Below are 15668 nucleotides of genomic sequence, written 5' to 3' on the forward strand. Positions count from 1 at the left end.
AAACAGAGGCCTGCAGGTGTGGTGTGTGTGGTATTTACCAAGTGGCTGAAAGAAAAAAATAAGCATTGGTTTCACCAACCTTTAGCACATTGTTTAGATGCTGCTCTGCACAGACCTGCTCTCTCTCTGCAGGTCAGATTGTATCTGACTCTTTCTGCTCTGAGAACTGCTAATTAAAGCCTCAGCAGTTGCTAATTGGGCACGTGAATGAGTATAGACTATGGAGGATTCTGGGTCCTAGATACCTTCCTTCTATTACCCTCCCATAGACTCTGTCACAACTGGCAGTGGTCTGCAGGGCACACGCTGAAGGAAGGCCTGACACACCCGCTTAAAGGACACTGACTGCTATTAGCTTACACTGGAAAACTTTTTTGCTTTGTAAAAGCACGCTATAGAGACACCAGATATGAGTGGCAACTGTCAAAGTACACTGTCAGGGGTCTGCAGGGCACACGCTGAAGGAAGGCCTGACACACCCGCTTTACGGACACTAACTGCTATTAGCTTACACTGGAAAACTTTTTTTCTTTGTAAAAGCACGCTATAGAGACACCAGATATGAGTGGCAACTGTCAAAGTACACTGGCAGGGGTCTGCAGGGCACACGCTGAAAGAAGGCCTGACACACCCGCTTTAAGGACACTGACTGCAATGAGCTTACACTGGAAAACTTTTTTGCTTTGTAAAAGCACGCTATAGAGACACCAGATATGAGTGGCAACTGTCAAAGTACACTGGCAGGGGTCTGCAGGGCACACGCTGAAGGAAGGCCTAACACACCCGCTTTAAGGACACTGACTGCTATTAGCTTACACTGGAAAACTTTTTTTCTTTGTAAAAGCACGCTATAGAGACACCAGATATGAGTGGCAACTGTCAAAGTACACTGGCAGGGGTCTGCAGGGCACACGCTGAAGGCTTGAAACACCCGCTTTAAGGACACTGACTGCTATTAGCTTACACTGGAAAACTTTTTTGCTTTGTAAAAGCACGCTACAGAGACACCAGATATGAGTGGCAACTGTCAAAGTACACTGTGTGACAGAGTCTATGGGAGGGTAATAGAAGGAAGGTATCTAGGACCCAGAATCCTCCAAAGTCTATACTCATTCACCTGCCCAATTAGCAACTGCTGAGGCTTTAATTAGCAGGTCTCAGAGCAGAAAGAGTCAGATACAATCTGACCTGCAGAGAGAGAGCAGGTCTGTGCAGAGCAGCATCTAAACAATGTGCTAAAGGTTGGTGAAACCAATGCTTATTTTTTGATTTGTGTAGTTTATTACCCTGGTTAGTAAGGGACATTTCTTTATGTTTAGTTAGTGCTCAAATTTGAGCTAGGATTTATTTTGTAGATTTTCCTTTCTGTTGTGCTGCAGTTTTTGAACAAACTGATTGCTGTATGGATTTTTGTGCACGCTATAAATAAACCACACCATTTTTGCACCAGAGACTGTTGTTCTATGCCTGTTACCCTAGAGGACTGTGTTGCTTTGCCCATAAAGGTCACAAGATGGTGGAGAATGCGGGCATTTAAAGCACATTTATACGGTCTGTGGGTATAGAGGCCTAAGGTACTGCGACTCTGCAAACTGAGACTGGTTGTTTGAAACAGAGGCCTGCAAGTGTGGTGTGTGTGGTATTTACCAAGTGGCTGAAAGAAAAAAATAAGCATTGGTTTCACCAACCTTTAGCACATTGTTTAGATGCTGCTCTGCACAGACCTGCTCTCTCTCTGCAGGTCAGATTGTATCTGACTCTTTCTGCTCTGAGAACTGCTAATTAAAGCCTCAGCAGTTGCTAATTGGGCACGTGAATGAGTATAGACTATGGAGGATTCTGGGTCCTAGATACCTTCCTTCTATTACCCTCCCATAGACTCTGTCACAACTGGCAGTGGTCTGCAGGGCACACGCTGAAGGAAGGCCTGACACACCCGCTTAAAGGACACTGACTGCTATTAGCTTACACTGGAAAACTTTTTTGCTTTGTAAAAGCACGCTATAGAGACACCAGATATGAGTGGCAATTGTCAAAGTACACTGGCAGGAATCTGCAGGGCACACGCTGAAGGCCTGAAACACCCACTTTAAGGACACTGACTGCTATTAGCTTACACTGGAAAACTTTTTTGCTATGTAAAAGTACGCTACAGAGACACCAGATATGAGTGGCAACTGTCAAAGTACACTGGCAGGGGTCTGCAGGGCACACGCTGAAGGAAGGCCTGACACACCTTGCTTTAAGGACACTGACTGCTATTAGCTTACACTGGAAAACTTGTTTGCTTTGTAAAATCATGCTATAGAGACACCAGATATGAGTGGCAACTGTCAAAGTACACTGGCAGGGGTCTGCAGGGCACACGGTGAAGGAAGGCCTGACACACCTTGCTTTAAGGACACTGACTGCTATTAGCTTACACTGGAAAACTTTTTTGCTTTGTAAAATCATGCTATAGAGACACCAGATATGAGTGGCAACTGTCAAAGTACACTGGCAGGGGTCTGCAGGGCACACGCTGAAGGAAGGCCTGACACACCCGCTTTAAGGACACTGACTGCTATTAGCTTACACTGGAAAACTTTTTTGCTTTGTAAAAGCACGCTACAGAGACACCAGATATGAGTGGCATCTGTCAAAGTACACTGGCAGGGGTCTGCAGGGCACACGCTGAAGGAAGGCCTGACACACCCGCTTTAAGGACACTGACTGCTATTAGCTTACACTGGAAAACTTTTTGCTTTGTAAAAGTACGCTGTAGAGACACCAGATATGAGTGTCAACTGTCAAAGTACACTGGCAGGGGTCTGCAGGGCACACGCTGAAGGAAGGCCTGACACACCCGCTTTAAGGACACTGACTGCTATTAGCGTACACTGGAAAACTTTTTTTCTTTGTAAAAGCACGCTATAGAGACACCAGATATGAGTGGCAACTGTCAAAGTACACTGGCAGGGGTCTGCAGGGCACACGCTGAAGGAAGGCCTGACACACCCGCTTTAAGGACACTGACTGCTAATAGCTTACACTGGAAAACTTTTTTTCTTTGTAAAAGCACGCTATAGAGACACCAGATATGATTGGTGGCACTGACTGGGCAAATGGGCACAGTATCCACTGTGAGCCTGACACAGAAGCTGGCAGGCAACTAACTGCTCTTCTTCAATCTATTACAGTGAAAAAATATGTTTTATTTTTAAATGTCAAGCTTAAGCTATTGTGACACCAGCAGTGAGTGAGTGGTGGCACTGGGCAAATGGGCACAGTATGCACTGTGAGTCTGACACAGAAGCTGGCAGGCAGGCAACTGCAATTACATTACACAAAAAAAAAAAGCAGACTGATGTTCTAGCCCTAAAAAAGGCTTTTTGGGGTGCTGTTCTTAGAGCAGAGATCAGTTGAGTCCTTCAGGATTGTAGTGGACACTGAATACCCTAGTCTAGCTATCAATTTCCCTATCTAATCAGCAGCAGCTACACTTTCACTCCTCTCACTAAGCATGCAGCTTCAGAATGAATCTAAAATGGATGCTGGGAGGGAGTTGGGAGGGTGTGGAAGGGAGGGTCTGCTGCTGATTTGCTGGAATGTGTCTGCTGACCGTGAGGCACAGGGTCAAAGTTTGCTCAATGATGACGAATAGGGGGCGGATTGAACCGCCCATGTGTTGGCCCGCGGTGGCTATTCGCCAGCGAACAGTTCGGTACATCACTACTCCGCACCTTTGAAGTGACTCACAAGGATTGGGAGAAATTCCTGACCCATCTCCTGATCGCTTATCTGGAGGTGCCCCAAGAATCTACTGGGGTTTCCCTGTTCAAGCTAATATTTGGGCGGAGAGTGAGGGAGCATTTAGACCAAGTTCAGGAACACTGGGAGGGGCTGGGGATCAGGAAGATACCATCATTCCATATGTGCTGGAGTTTAGGGACCGACTGGAGGAACTCATCTAGTAAGGGAGAACCTCCAGGCAGCCCAGAGGCACCAGTGCACATGGAGCCGTAGCATTCAGGTTGGGCAGAAGGTTTTGGTACAGAAACCCATCCGACATGACAGGCTGCAGGCGGCCTGATAGGGCCCATACCGGGTAGTAGAACAGAAAGAGGACACTACCTATGTGATCGGCCCGTGCTCAGGTACCGAGTCCGATGCCTGTTACGGTCAGGATTACAGTATGAACCAGCATGTAGAATTGTGTAACACAGAGGACTGGTAGGTAACGTATACTGCACCTTAGAATGGCCGGACTAACGTACCAAAGAATAGTCAGGAATAGCCAAGGTCAAGGGATGCAGAAAGAGACACAATGATAAGGAAAAGTCAGGGGTCAGGGATGCCAGAAAACAGGGAAGTCAAAAACAATGCCAAAGTCAAATAACCAGAATAACTAGAATCAATAACGCGCTCTCGGACAACCACAGTGAGTACTCCCCCGGACCTCCCCAAGCCTATCCGTTGGGATCAGACTGTGTATGCCGGCTTGTGGTTAAGGGGGAGCTGAGTGGTGGGACCACTACCTGCTAGTGAATTGCTGTGTGACAGTCCCCATGGTTTTCCCCTATATTGCGTGTATTCTTATGTTTTACCTACTCCCTGTTTGGGAGTCTCCATACAAATCAGTTCTGTTCGCCTCCCGAACGGGGACCACCTCGATACCCCATTTACAATGTTTGTTTAGAACGTTCATACCTCATTATAATGTTCACACCTAGTCAATGAGAGAAGCCTCGGCGCGTGCCAACACTGGGTGGCAGCCCGTTCGTTAGGATTCGCGGATTGCTCCCACCTCGTTCCGCTCCCGAGCGGGGACCTCCCCAGTGCCCCTTGGAATGTTCACACCAATTAATTAGAACATTGGCAACTTGCAACATAAGTGTGAAACTGCAAGGGAAGTAATTAATGAGTTCTTCCCTGGGTGGCCGCCATTCGTATAGACAGATGGCAACCAGGGGCAGCATTCGAGTTCCAAACGAGGATGTTTCCCTTGCCTGGTTTCACCCAGGGATCCCACGAATGGTAACTGCCTCCATTCGTGGGATCCCTGGGTGAAACCAGGCAAGGGAAACATCCTCGTTTGGAACTCGAATGCTGCCTCCATTCGTGGGATCCCTGGGTGAAACAGTTGGGGGGATCCCTGAGATTGGTGGGTACACTCTCTTGAGGACAATGGTGGTTTGGCGGGCTTTCTAGGCCTTGAAGCCCAGGAGGCAGGAATCTTTTCAGCGCTGGGACTCCCAGATATAGAGGGTCCCGGGAAGAAGACCTCCTGCCATGCGAAGTGGGAAACCCTGTATTTGGATGGCAGGAACTGGGGACAAAGGGACTGGAGATCCTGTCACATGCAAGGGCCCCTAGGAAGGGGAGGACCTTGGGAGGGGACACTGAGTGGCAGGAACAAGGGACAAAGGAACTGGGGTCCGGTTCTGTTATACGAACGCTGGGAAGGGGGAGGACCCTGGGAGGGGATATTGTCTGTATGAGTGAACCACCCCTTACAAGGGGAGAGTATAAAGCCAAGTGTGGCCAATAAAGTTGTTGTTGTACCCCTGGCACTGTGTGTCATCTGGTTACTGGGGTAAATGGGTCTCTTACTTCATTAATAGCGGGAAAAAAAAGCTGGGTTACCCATGGCCCGCTACACACATTTAAGTTATATTAAAGGGTCAATTTACTGGCTACCAATTTGCATAATTTAGGGCCAAACAGCTTAAAATAAATGGGCAGTTTTATTTATTATTTTTAAACATGTCACTAATCTGACAATTTTCTGTGCATAGATTGCTATTATTAGAGTATCCAGGGCTTGCCTTCAAAGGGTAAAGGCTAACGTGCATGCAATAGGGCAGGATTAACATGTTTGTTGCCATACAGGGTGTTTGCCGCATTAATAGGGGAAACCAATTCACTTGGCAATTACTATTACTTGTAAAATGGCAACATATTCTGTAGCTCTGTACAGTAGGACAGTAATATAGCTGGAGAGGAAAGTACTGTTCAGTTCATCAAACTTTAAACATTTGTGTTATTAAGATAATCACTGAAAGTAATGTTCTAGATTCAGAGTGTATGCTGTCATAGTGTCTAAATTAAAATGAAAAGCATTAATTGTTCTGCACTTCAAAACTCCTGAACAGACTGTCAGTAAAAAATGAGAAATTCTTACAATGTTTGCAGCTCGGAGTCTGAACCAGTAGCAAATCAAAGATGGATTTGTTTCAAATCTGAGAATGAGTTAGAAGATGTACGCTTTCTGTGTATGCTGCATTGTGCAAGCAAACTGCAAACATCTACCTCTCAGTGTTGGAATGCAGTCAGCCAGAAATCTGCAGAGGCTTGGAAAATAGGCCAGAGAAAGGCTAGATCTGAGTAGAAATATTACGAGGTATTAACAGAGCTACACTACTGACAAGGCTGCTGTGTAATAATAATAACAAAGTATGTAACCAGGAAAGGAACATTCAGCTTACTCTGGTTTGCAAGTACGTCCTGGGGATGTTACCTTAGCCCAACATCCAGGGGTTGGTACTCATTTTATCTACCTCGGAAGGATGAAGGGATGGGTCAACCCTGCCGGGATTTAAACATGCAACTCAAGGGCTGAACAGATTCTACTGATGATGCATTAGCCCACTGAGCTTTCTCAAATAATAAGAATAACAATAATTATAACAGTAATAAAATAATAATAATGATAAATAATAATTATAATTATTAATAATAACAATAATAGTAATAATAATAATAATAACTACAGTGACATTTGTCATTCTATAAACTGAATACATAGGTACCAGTTATGAAAATAATAGTCTAGTTAATTGAATGGAATATTTACAGGTTACAGTATCTGCTGGTCTATGCAGCATGATGCTGCAGTAGTGAACTAGTGATTAAGTGTGTTCTTTGCTGGTTATGCCTGGTTAGTCATGTTTGAATTTAGTAAGAGCTGACGCCTTGAGATGCAGACTTACCCCTAGATAGTAAAGATGAAAGGATGCAAATAAAAAGTAGGAAGGATTCCATTGTGTACAGGGATGCAGTGTGAGATGTACGCAGCCTTCTTCCAGGAGAATGAGCCAGTCTGTGGCAGTGAGATCACACAAGCAGGGTGGGTACTAACTGATGCTGTGAAAAAACACGTTGCAGACAACTAGAAGGAGCCAGATTCTAGAAACCAGGAAACCTCTGCCATAATTGGACAAAATGAATACATCAATAAGCTGATGATCACAATGTTGCAGTCACTTCTTTTCAAGATTTATGCCAAAGTAGCTGAATTAGAAAAATTCATAGTCATTTCTATTTTGTCTTCCATTTGAAATCACTTTGAATACCGGACAGTTCTCACTTCAGTGAATAACACGCATTATATTTGAGAGGTCCTCTTCGAATCTCCATTCACCTTAGAGGGAACACTTAACTGATTGCTGTGCAGTATCTCTACCTATTGCATTCATTATAAGACCAAACCCTGGGGTCCAGGGTCAGACTGGGAATGAAGAGCAGCCCTGAATAAAATTCTGTACCAGACCTATAATGTGTGGCACCAGCATAGTGTGCAGATATTGAGGAGGGAAAAAAAACTTTAAATTAAAAACTATTAGTCCAATGTGAAGGCACTCTTAGAGGCTTCAAAATAAACAAAAGAGAAGATTTATTTTAAGCAGACATGCATTTGCATATACAGTGAGGAAAAAAAAAGTATTTGATCCCCTGCTTATTTTGAACGTTTGCCCACTGACAAAGAAATGATAAGTTTATAATTTTAATGGTAGGTGTATTTTAACAGTGAGAGACAGAATAACAAAAAAAAAAAAAAAAACAACAAATAAAAACGCATGTCAAAAAAGTTATAAATTGATTTGCATGTGAATGAGTAAAATAAGTATTTAAAACCCTATAAATCAGCAAGAATTCTGGCTCCCCGGTGTCTTTTATACAGGTAACGAGCTGAGATTAGAAGCACTCTCTTAAAGGGAGTGCTCCTAATCTCAGCTCGTTACCTGTATAAAAGACACCTGTCCACAGAAGCAATCAATCAATCAGATTCCAAACTCTCCACCATGGCCAAGACCAAAGAGCTGTCCAAGGATGTCAGGGACAAGATTTTAGACCTACACAAGGCTGGAATGGGCTACAAGACCATCGCCAAGCAGCTTGGTGAGAAGGTGACAACAGTTGGTGCGATTATTCGCAAATGGAAGAAACACAAAATAACTGTCAATCTCCCTTGGTATGGTGCTCCATGCAAGAGCTCAACTCGTGGAGTTTCAATGATCATGAGAACAGTTAGGAATCAGCCCAGATCTACATTGGAGGATCTTGTTAATGATCTCAAGGCAACTGGGACCATAGTCACCAAGAAAACAATTGATAACACACTACGTCGTGAAGGACTGAAATCCTGCAGCACCCGCAAGGTCCCCCTGCTCAAGAAACCAGGCCCATCTGAAGTTTGCCAATGAACATCTGATTGATTTAGAGGAGAACTGGGTGAAAGTGTTGTGGTCAGACGAGACCAAAATCGAGCTCTTTGGCATCAACTCAACTCACAGTGTCGGAGGAGGAGGGATTCTGACTATGACTCCAGGAACACCATCCCCACCGTCAAACATGGAGCTGGAAACATTATGCTGTGGGGGTGTTTTTCTGCTAAGGGTGACAGGACAACTGCACCGCATCAAAGGGACGATGGACAGGGCCATGCACCATGGGTCATTGAAAATGGGTCGTAGATGGGTATTCCAGCATGACTATGACCCAAAACAGAGCCAAGGCAACAAAAAAAGTGTCTCAAGAAGAAGCACATTAAGGTCCTAGAGTGGCCTAGCCAGTCTCAAGACCTTAATCTCTTAGAAAATCTTTGGAGGGAGCTAAAGGTTTGAGTTGCCAAATGTCAGCTTTGAAAACCTTAACAAGGTTAATGACTTGGAAAGGATCTGCAAAAAGGAATGGGACAAAATCCATTCTGAGATGTGTGCAAACCTGGTTACAGCCCACCCAATCCCAAGGACCCCCATAATTGAACCTGTCAAGAACAGCCTCCATTCGTGGGATCCCTGTGTAAAACCAGGCAAGGGAAGCGTCTCCTTTCGGGATACGAATGCTCCCCCTGGTTGGCATTCGTCTATGCAAGCGACAGCCACTCAGGGAAGCACTCATTAATTACTTCCCTTGTGCTTTTACACTTAAGTTGTTAATGTTCTAATTAATTGGTGTGAACATTCCAATGGGCACTGGAGAGGTCACGTTCGGGAACCGAACTGTGTGGTAAGCAGTTCACAAATGCTCCCCCTTGATGGCGTTAGTCTATATGAACTGGCGGCCAGTTCCCTTGCAGTTTTGGCATCAGGTCAAGGTAAGAACATTCTAATGAGCTGTCATGATCTTCATCATGCCTGCTGCTATACCACATGTGGACTTGGGCCTGGCTGGGTTTGAAGATGGGTTCTCTGCATCCCAGTCAGTGACCTTAGCTGTAACGCCACGCATCTTAGTTGTTTTATGTTTCTCCATGTATCCTGTTATGTCTGAGTCTCTACTCCTGGATCGCTGTACACCTCTTCCTGGTTTCCAGATTAAATGGCAATTATCCACCTATTTAAACTCTGCCTTGCTTCAGCCTCATTGTCAAATAGTTTTTTCCTGTTTGTGGAAACTCTATGTACGCCTGACTCCTGGTTTGAATCTCTGCCCATCTCCCGTTTCTGCCTGCCTGCCGCCCGTCCTGACTTTTGATTACATCCACGACTACTCTTTTGGATTATCCTTGCCTGTGCTACGTTTCTGGAAGCACTGTCTCTTTACAGCCCCAGTGCACTGTCTCACAACCTTGGAGATTTCTACCTTGAGTCTCCTTGGTTTGTGTTAAATTGCAAAGGGTGCTTTAACTCTGCATGTCGTACTCCTCCTCAAGGTAAGATCCCTGACATAACGATCTGACCACATGGAGTCTGCAGAGTTAAGGAACACCATTGCAGCCTTGACCCAGCAAGTCTCCCAGCTTAGCCAGGCTATGCATGTGTTACAGCATAAACTGGCTTCCCTTAAAGGGAGAGTAAACTGTGATCCTGAACTCACTGAACCGCTGGTTGCTCTACCTGAAAAGTTTTCTGGGATTAGGTCAAAGTATGTCGCTTTCAAGTTGGATTGCGAGGTCCTTTTTTCCCTGAGGCCACTTACATATGCTACAGACTTCATTAAGGTGAGGACAGCTATCAGGGCACCATAAGATTTGGGCCCACCAGTTGTTGCTTACTAAAAGTCCAGTCCTGGATTCCTGGGAGCCCTTTATTCAGTGGAATTTCAATGCAATAAGGCACACAAGTCCTATGTTCCCAGAACACCACCTGTTTTTCTTGCAGTCCATCTAGGTTTTAATCCAGCCTCTAGTGGACTGACTGAATGTGCGCGTGGCTCTTGCCGCGCATTCACATTCATCGGAAGAGGGAGGAGAGTCCCCAGCGCCGGTGCTGGAGAAAGGTAGGTGTACCTATTAACACTATAGTGCCAGGAAAACGAGTTTGTTTTCCTGGCACTACAGTGGTCCTTTAAGTTCTTGAGGGTCCTTATCCTTTTTTAAGATCGGTAATATATTAGCATATAACATTTCTTTTGGCCTGGAACCCTTTTCCACACTCTCATTAAAAGCATTTAAAAGCATTTACTAGTAGTGTTGTTGCGAACCCGGAATTTTCGGTTCGCGAACGGCGAACGCGAACTTCCGCAAATGTTCGCGAACCGGCGAACCGCGCGAACCGCCATTGACTTCAATGGGCAGGCGAATTTTAAAAACAACAGGGACTCTTTCTGGCCACAAAAGTGATGGAAAAGTTGTTTCAAGGGGACTAACACCTGGACTGTGGCATGCCGGAGGGGGATCCATGGCAAAACTCCCATGGAAAATTGCACAGTTGATGCAGAGTCTGCTTTTAATCCATAAAGGGCAGAAATCACCTAACATTGACACCTGTCCTCAAAGCCCAGCCCTGATACACACTGACACAGAGCAGAATAGAGACTGTTCCCCCTACATAGGGTCACTTGGCAGATATGGATTGACACCTATCCTAATGATCCCTGATACACACTGACACAGAGCAGAATAGGGACTGTTCCTCCTACATAGGGTCACTTGGCAGATATGGATTGACACCTATCCTAATGATCCCTGATACACACTGACACAGAGCAGAATAGAGACTGTTCCCCCTACATAGGGTCACTTGGCAGATATGGATTGACACCTATCCTAATGATCCCTGATACACAGTGACACAGAGCAGAATAGGGACTGTTCCTCCTACATAGGGTCACTTGGCAGATATGGATTGACACCTATCCTAATGATCCCTGATACACACTGACACAGAGCAGAATAGAGACTGTTCCCCCTACATAGGGTCACTTGGCAGATATGGATTGACACCTATCCTAATGATCCCTGATACACAGTGACACAGAGCAGAATAGGGACTGTTCCTCCTACATAGGATCACTTGCCAGATATGGATTGACACCTGTCCTAATGATCCCTGATACACACTGACACAGAGCAGAATAGAGACTGTTCCCCCTACATAGAGTCACTTGGCAGATATGGATTGACACCTATCCTAATGATTCCTGATACACAGTGACACAGAGCAGAATAGGGACTGTTCCTCCTACATAGGGTCACTTGCCAGATATGGATTGACACCTATCCTAATGATCCCTGATACACACTGACACAGAGCAGAATAGAGACTGTTCCCCCTACATAGGGTCACTTGGTGTCAGGGTACCTGAGGTCTCTACCTCCGAGAGAGGTAGAGACTTAGTCGTCCATCCATCCGGACGGCCTGATTTCCCTCTTCCTCGCGGTCCATCCGGTCATGCAAAGCCGGCCGCGAGGGAGTGACTCCCTTTTATAGCATGACGCCCGGAGGTCGACGTCAGGACGTCAACCCGGAACGACCTGTCACTCAATTGGTTCAGGACCAATCAGGACTCGTCGGAGGTGTGTCTACTTATCTGAACAGGGCATTTAACAGTGCTTCTTTCATTAGCTCATTGCCCTGTCGTGGTTCTAGCTTGTTCTAGTCACTCAGTGCTCGTGTTTTCTAGTTTTCCCTTTTGGTTTTGACCCGGCTTGTTTGCTCTATTCTGCTTATCTCTGTTACCCTTGATTCGGCTTGGCTTTCGCTTACCTGTCTTCTGTTACCCTCGACCTTGTCTTGTCTTTGACTATTCTCTACTGTTCTACTTACGTTAGTCCGGCCATTCTAAGGTCCGGTATACGTATCTGGCTACTGTTTGTACTCTGCGTGTTGGATCCCTGTCCCGATCCTGACTTTACGACAGGGCCAATGGATCCTGCAAGTACAAACAGTCAGCTTGGTTCTCCTGATCCTAGGTTTGAAGCCATGGATCACAGAATGGGTCAGATGGCGCTAGCACTACAGGCGTTATTATCTCGTGCCAATAATCCACCAGAAGAGTTACGTACTACTCCTATCTCTCCTGTAGGTTCAGGCCTAGAGGTAGCCACTGTAGGTGCTTCTTCTCGCATTACCCCACCAGTACGTTATGGGGGTGCTCCTGAGAAGTGTCGTGTTTTTTTAAACCAAATTAGTATCCACTTTGAATTGCAACCTCGCTCCTATCCTACGGATAGGGCAAAGGTGGGATTTATTATCACCTTACTCATTGAGAGGGCTCTGAGATGGGCCAATCCACTGTGGGAGAACGATAACCCGTTAGTATATAACTATAACGCATTTGTAGATGCTTTTAGAAGAACTTTTGACCCTCCAGGTAGAAAGGTTAATGCAGCCAGATTACTGTTACGCCTGAGACAGGAGAACCGAACACTTGTGGATTATGCACTAGAGTTCAGGTCTCTGGCGTCAGAGGTCATGTGGAATGAGCAGGCGTATATGGACGTATTTTTGAATGGGCTATCAGATGTAATCCTTGACGATATTGCTACTAGAGAACTTCCTGAGAATTTAGAGGATTTAATTTCGTTCATTTCTCGCATAGATGAACGTTTAAGAGAGAGACAGAACACTCGAGAGAGGAACCGGAGACCTTCCTTTAGGTTAGCTCCCGCATTTCTAAGTCCTGACTCCACGGTCTCATTGCTCCCTGAACCTATGCAGGTAGGCTATACCCGCCTCTCTGAGGAGGAGAGACAGTACAGGAGAAAGGAGGGGTTATGTATGTACTGTGGATCCAGAGGTCATTTACTCTCGAACTGTCCTAACCGCTCGGGAAACGCTCGCACCTAAGTTTCTCTAGAGGACAGGCCTTGGGTGTTTCTATTTTGTCCTCTACTCCTAATTATAAAGATCACAGGCTTCTGCTACCAGTTTCCTTAACCTGGGAGAAGGAAGTGGTAAAGGCTATGGCCTTGATAGATTCCGGAGCTGCTGAGAATTTTATCGACCAAGCCTTTGCTACTAGACACAATATCCCATCCCAGTTAAGGGAGACACCCTTGGCCGTTGAGGCCATAGATGGTAGACCATTACTGGACCCTGTTATCTTTCGTGAGACCATACCCATTAACTTAAATGTTGGTATCCTACACGTCAGTGGTGTATCCTGGTTTTGTGCTGCCCTAGGCAGGACAAAACTCAGGCGCCCCCCTCCCGCCCACGCCACCCCCACTCAACCCTCCCCCCCCGCCCGCGCCACCCCCACCCAACCCTCCCCCCGCCCGCGCCACCCCCACCCAACCCTTCCCCCGTCCCGCCTCACACACACATTCACTGACAAATACGCACACACTCACTAACAGACACACACACTCACTAGCAGATACACACACACACTAACATACACACACACACTTACAGACACACACACTAACACACACACACACTGACATACGCACACACTAAAACACACACTAACAGACACACACTTACAGACACACACACACACAAACACTAACAGACACACACACACACACAATAACAGACATACCCACACAATAACAGACATACACACACACACTTACAGACATACACACACTAACAGACACACACACACACAGACACACTAACAGACATACACACACACTAACAGACATACAAACACACTCACTCACTCACATATTTAATACATTATTTTTTTTACATTTAACCCCCCCAGCCTCCTTACCTTTGGGAATGCTGAGGGGGGTATCTGTCTCCCTGGTGGTCCAGTGGCTGCTGGGCAGTGCGGGTAGGTGGGCGGCCGGCGAGGGAGCACTTCCTCTGAGCGGTCTGCTCAGCTCCCTCGCGCGCCGCAGAGTGAGGCTGGGAGGCGGAGCCGGAATATGACGTCATATTCCGGCTCCCAGCCTCACTCTGCGGCGCGCGAGGGAGCTGAGCAGACCGCTCAGAGGAAGTGCTCCCTCGCCGGCCGCCTACCTACCCGCACTGCCCAGCAGCCCGCCGGCCGCCCAGCATGCCTTGTTAGCCGCAAGGCTAACAAGGCATTTGCCCTGGGCATTTGGGGGCGGCTTTTTTTGCCGCCCCCTGAAAAATGCCGCCCAAGGCAAATGCCTTGTTTGCCTCGCGGCTAATACGCCCCTGCTACACGTGGAGAATTTATCTCTCATGCTCATTTCGTCCCCTTCTGTTCCCATAGTTCTGGGGTATCTATGGTTGAAGAGACATAACCCTATTATCGATTGGGAATTAGGGGAGATACTCTCGTGGGGTCTGAGCTGCCAGGAGAAGTGTTTACGCAGGGTTTCTCCATTGGCCAATATTAATACACCAGGTAGTTCTACTCAGTCCACAGAGAGACAGATACCGCCCCTGTACCAAGACTTAAAGGCAGTATTCGACAAGAAGAATGCCGATTCATTACCTCCACACAGGTCATTTGATTGTAAAATTAAGCTTCTACCTGGTACTATGCCTCCGAGGGGTAATGTATATCCTTTATCTGTTCAGGAGAACTCTGTTCTAGAGGAATATATCCGTGAGAATTTAGAGAAAGGATTCATTAGGAGGTCTTCTTCCCCTGCCGGGGCTGGGTTTTTCTTCGTTAAAAAGAAGGATGGCACGCTGAGGCCTTGTATTGATTACCGAGGTTTGAATAAAATAGCTATCAGAAATGCCTATCCTATCCCATTGATTACCGAGTTGTTTGATCATCTTAAGGGCTCCAAAATCTTCACCAAATTAGATCTCAGAGGGGCATATAATTTGGTGAGAATCCAGCATGGACACGAGTGGATGACGGCGTTCAATACTCGGTATGGCCATTATGAATACACAGTTATGCCATTTGGACTTTGCAATGCTCCTGCAGTGTTTCAGGATTTGATTAATGAGGTACTTAGGGAGTTTCAACATGATTGTGTTATTGTCTACCTGGACGACATACTGATACACTCTAGGGAGATTGAGACTCACCATAGACAAGTCAGAAAGGTACTACACAAACTTCTGCAACATGGTCTATACTGTAAATTGGAGAAATGCAGCTTTGACCAGTCGCAGATAGACTTTCTTGGCTACGTGATTTCTGGGGAAGGTTTTAAAATGGACCCTGACAAACTCCAGTCTATTTTAGATTGGCCGTTGCCTAAAGGACTCAAGGCTATTCAGAGGTTTATTGGTTTTTCCAACTATTATAGGCGCTTCATTAAGGGATACTCTTCTATCATCTCGCCTATTACCAAT

The 15668-nt window shown here is 46.0% G+C and overlaps 1 protein-coding gene across 1 annotated transcript in view; it reads right to left on the reverse strand.

Moving 5' to 3' along the window:
* LOC134577641 (phospholipase A2 inhibitor and Ly6/PLAUR domain-containing protein-like) overlaps positions 1-7273 on the reverse strand; it is an 82747-nt gene extending 75474 nt beyond the window's left edge. Inside the window, exon 1 of the mRNA XM_063436501.1 lies at positions 6972-7273. Coding sequence (XP_063292571.1) covers positions 6972-7023 — 52 coding nt within the window. The 5' untranslated portion in view covers positions 7024-7273. The remainder of the gene's footprint in view (positions 1-6971) is intronic.
* Positions 7274-15668: the final 8395 nt, after the last annotated feature.

This window comes from Pelobates fuscus, chromosome 11, assembly GCF_036172605.1.
Source record: "Pelobates fuscus isolate aPelFus1 chromosome 11, aPelFus1.pri, whole genome shotgun sequence".
NCBI classification, from domain to species: domain Eukaryota; kingdom Metazoa; phylum Chordata; class Amphibia; order Anura; family Pelobatidae; genus Pelobates; species Pelobates fuscus.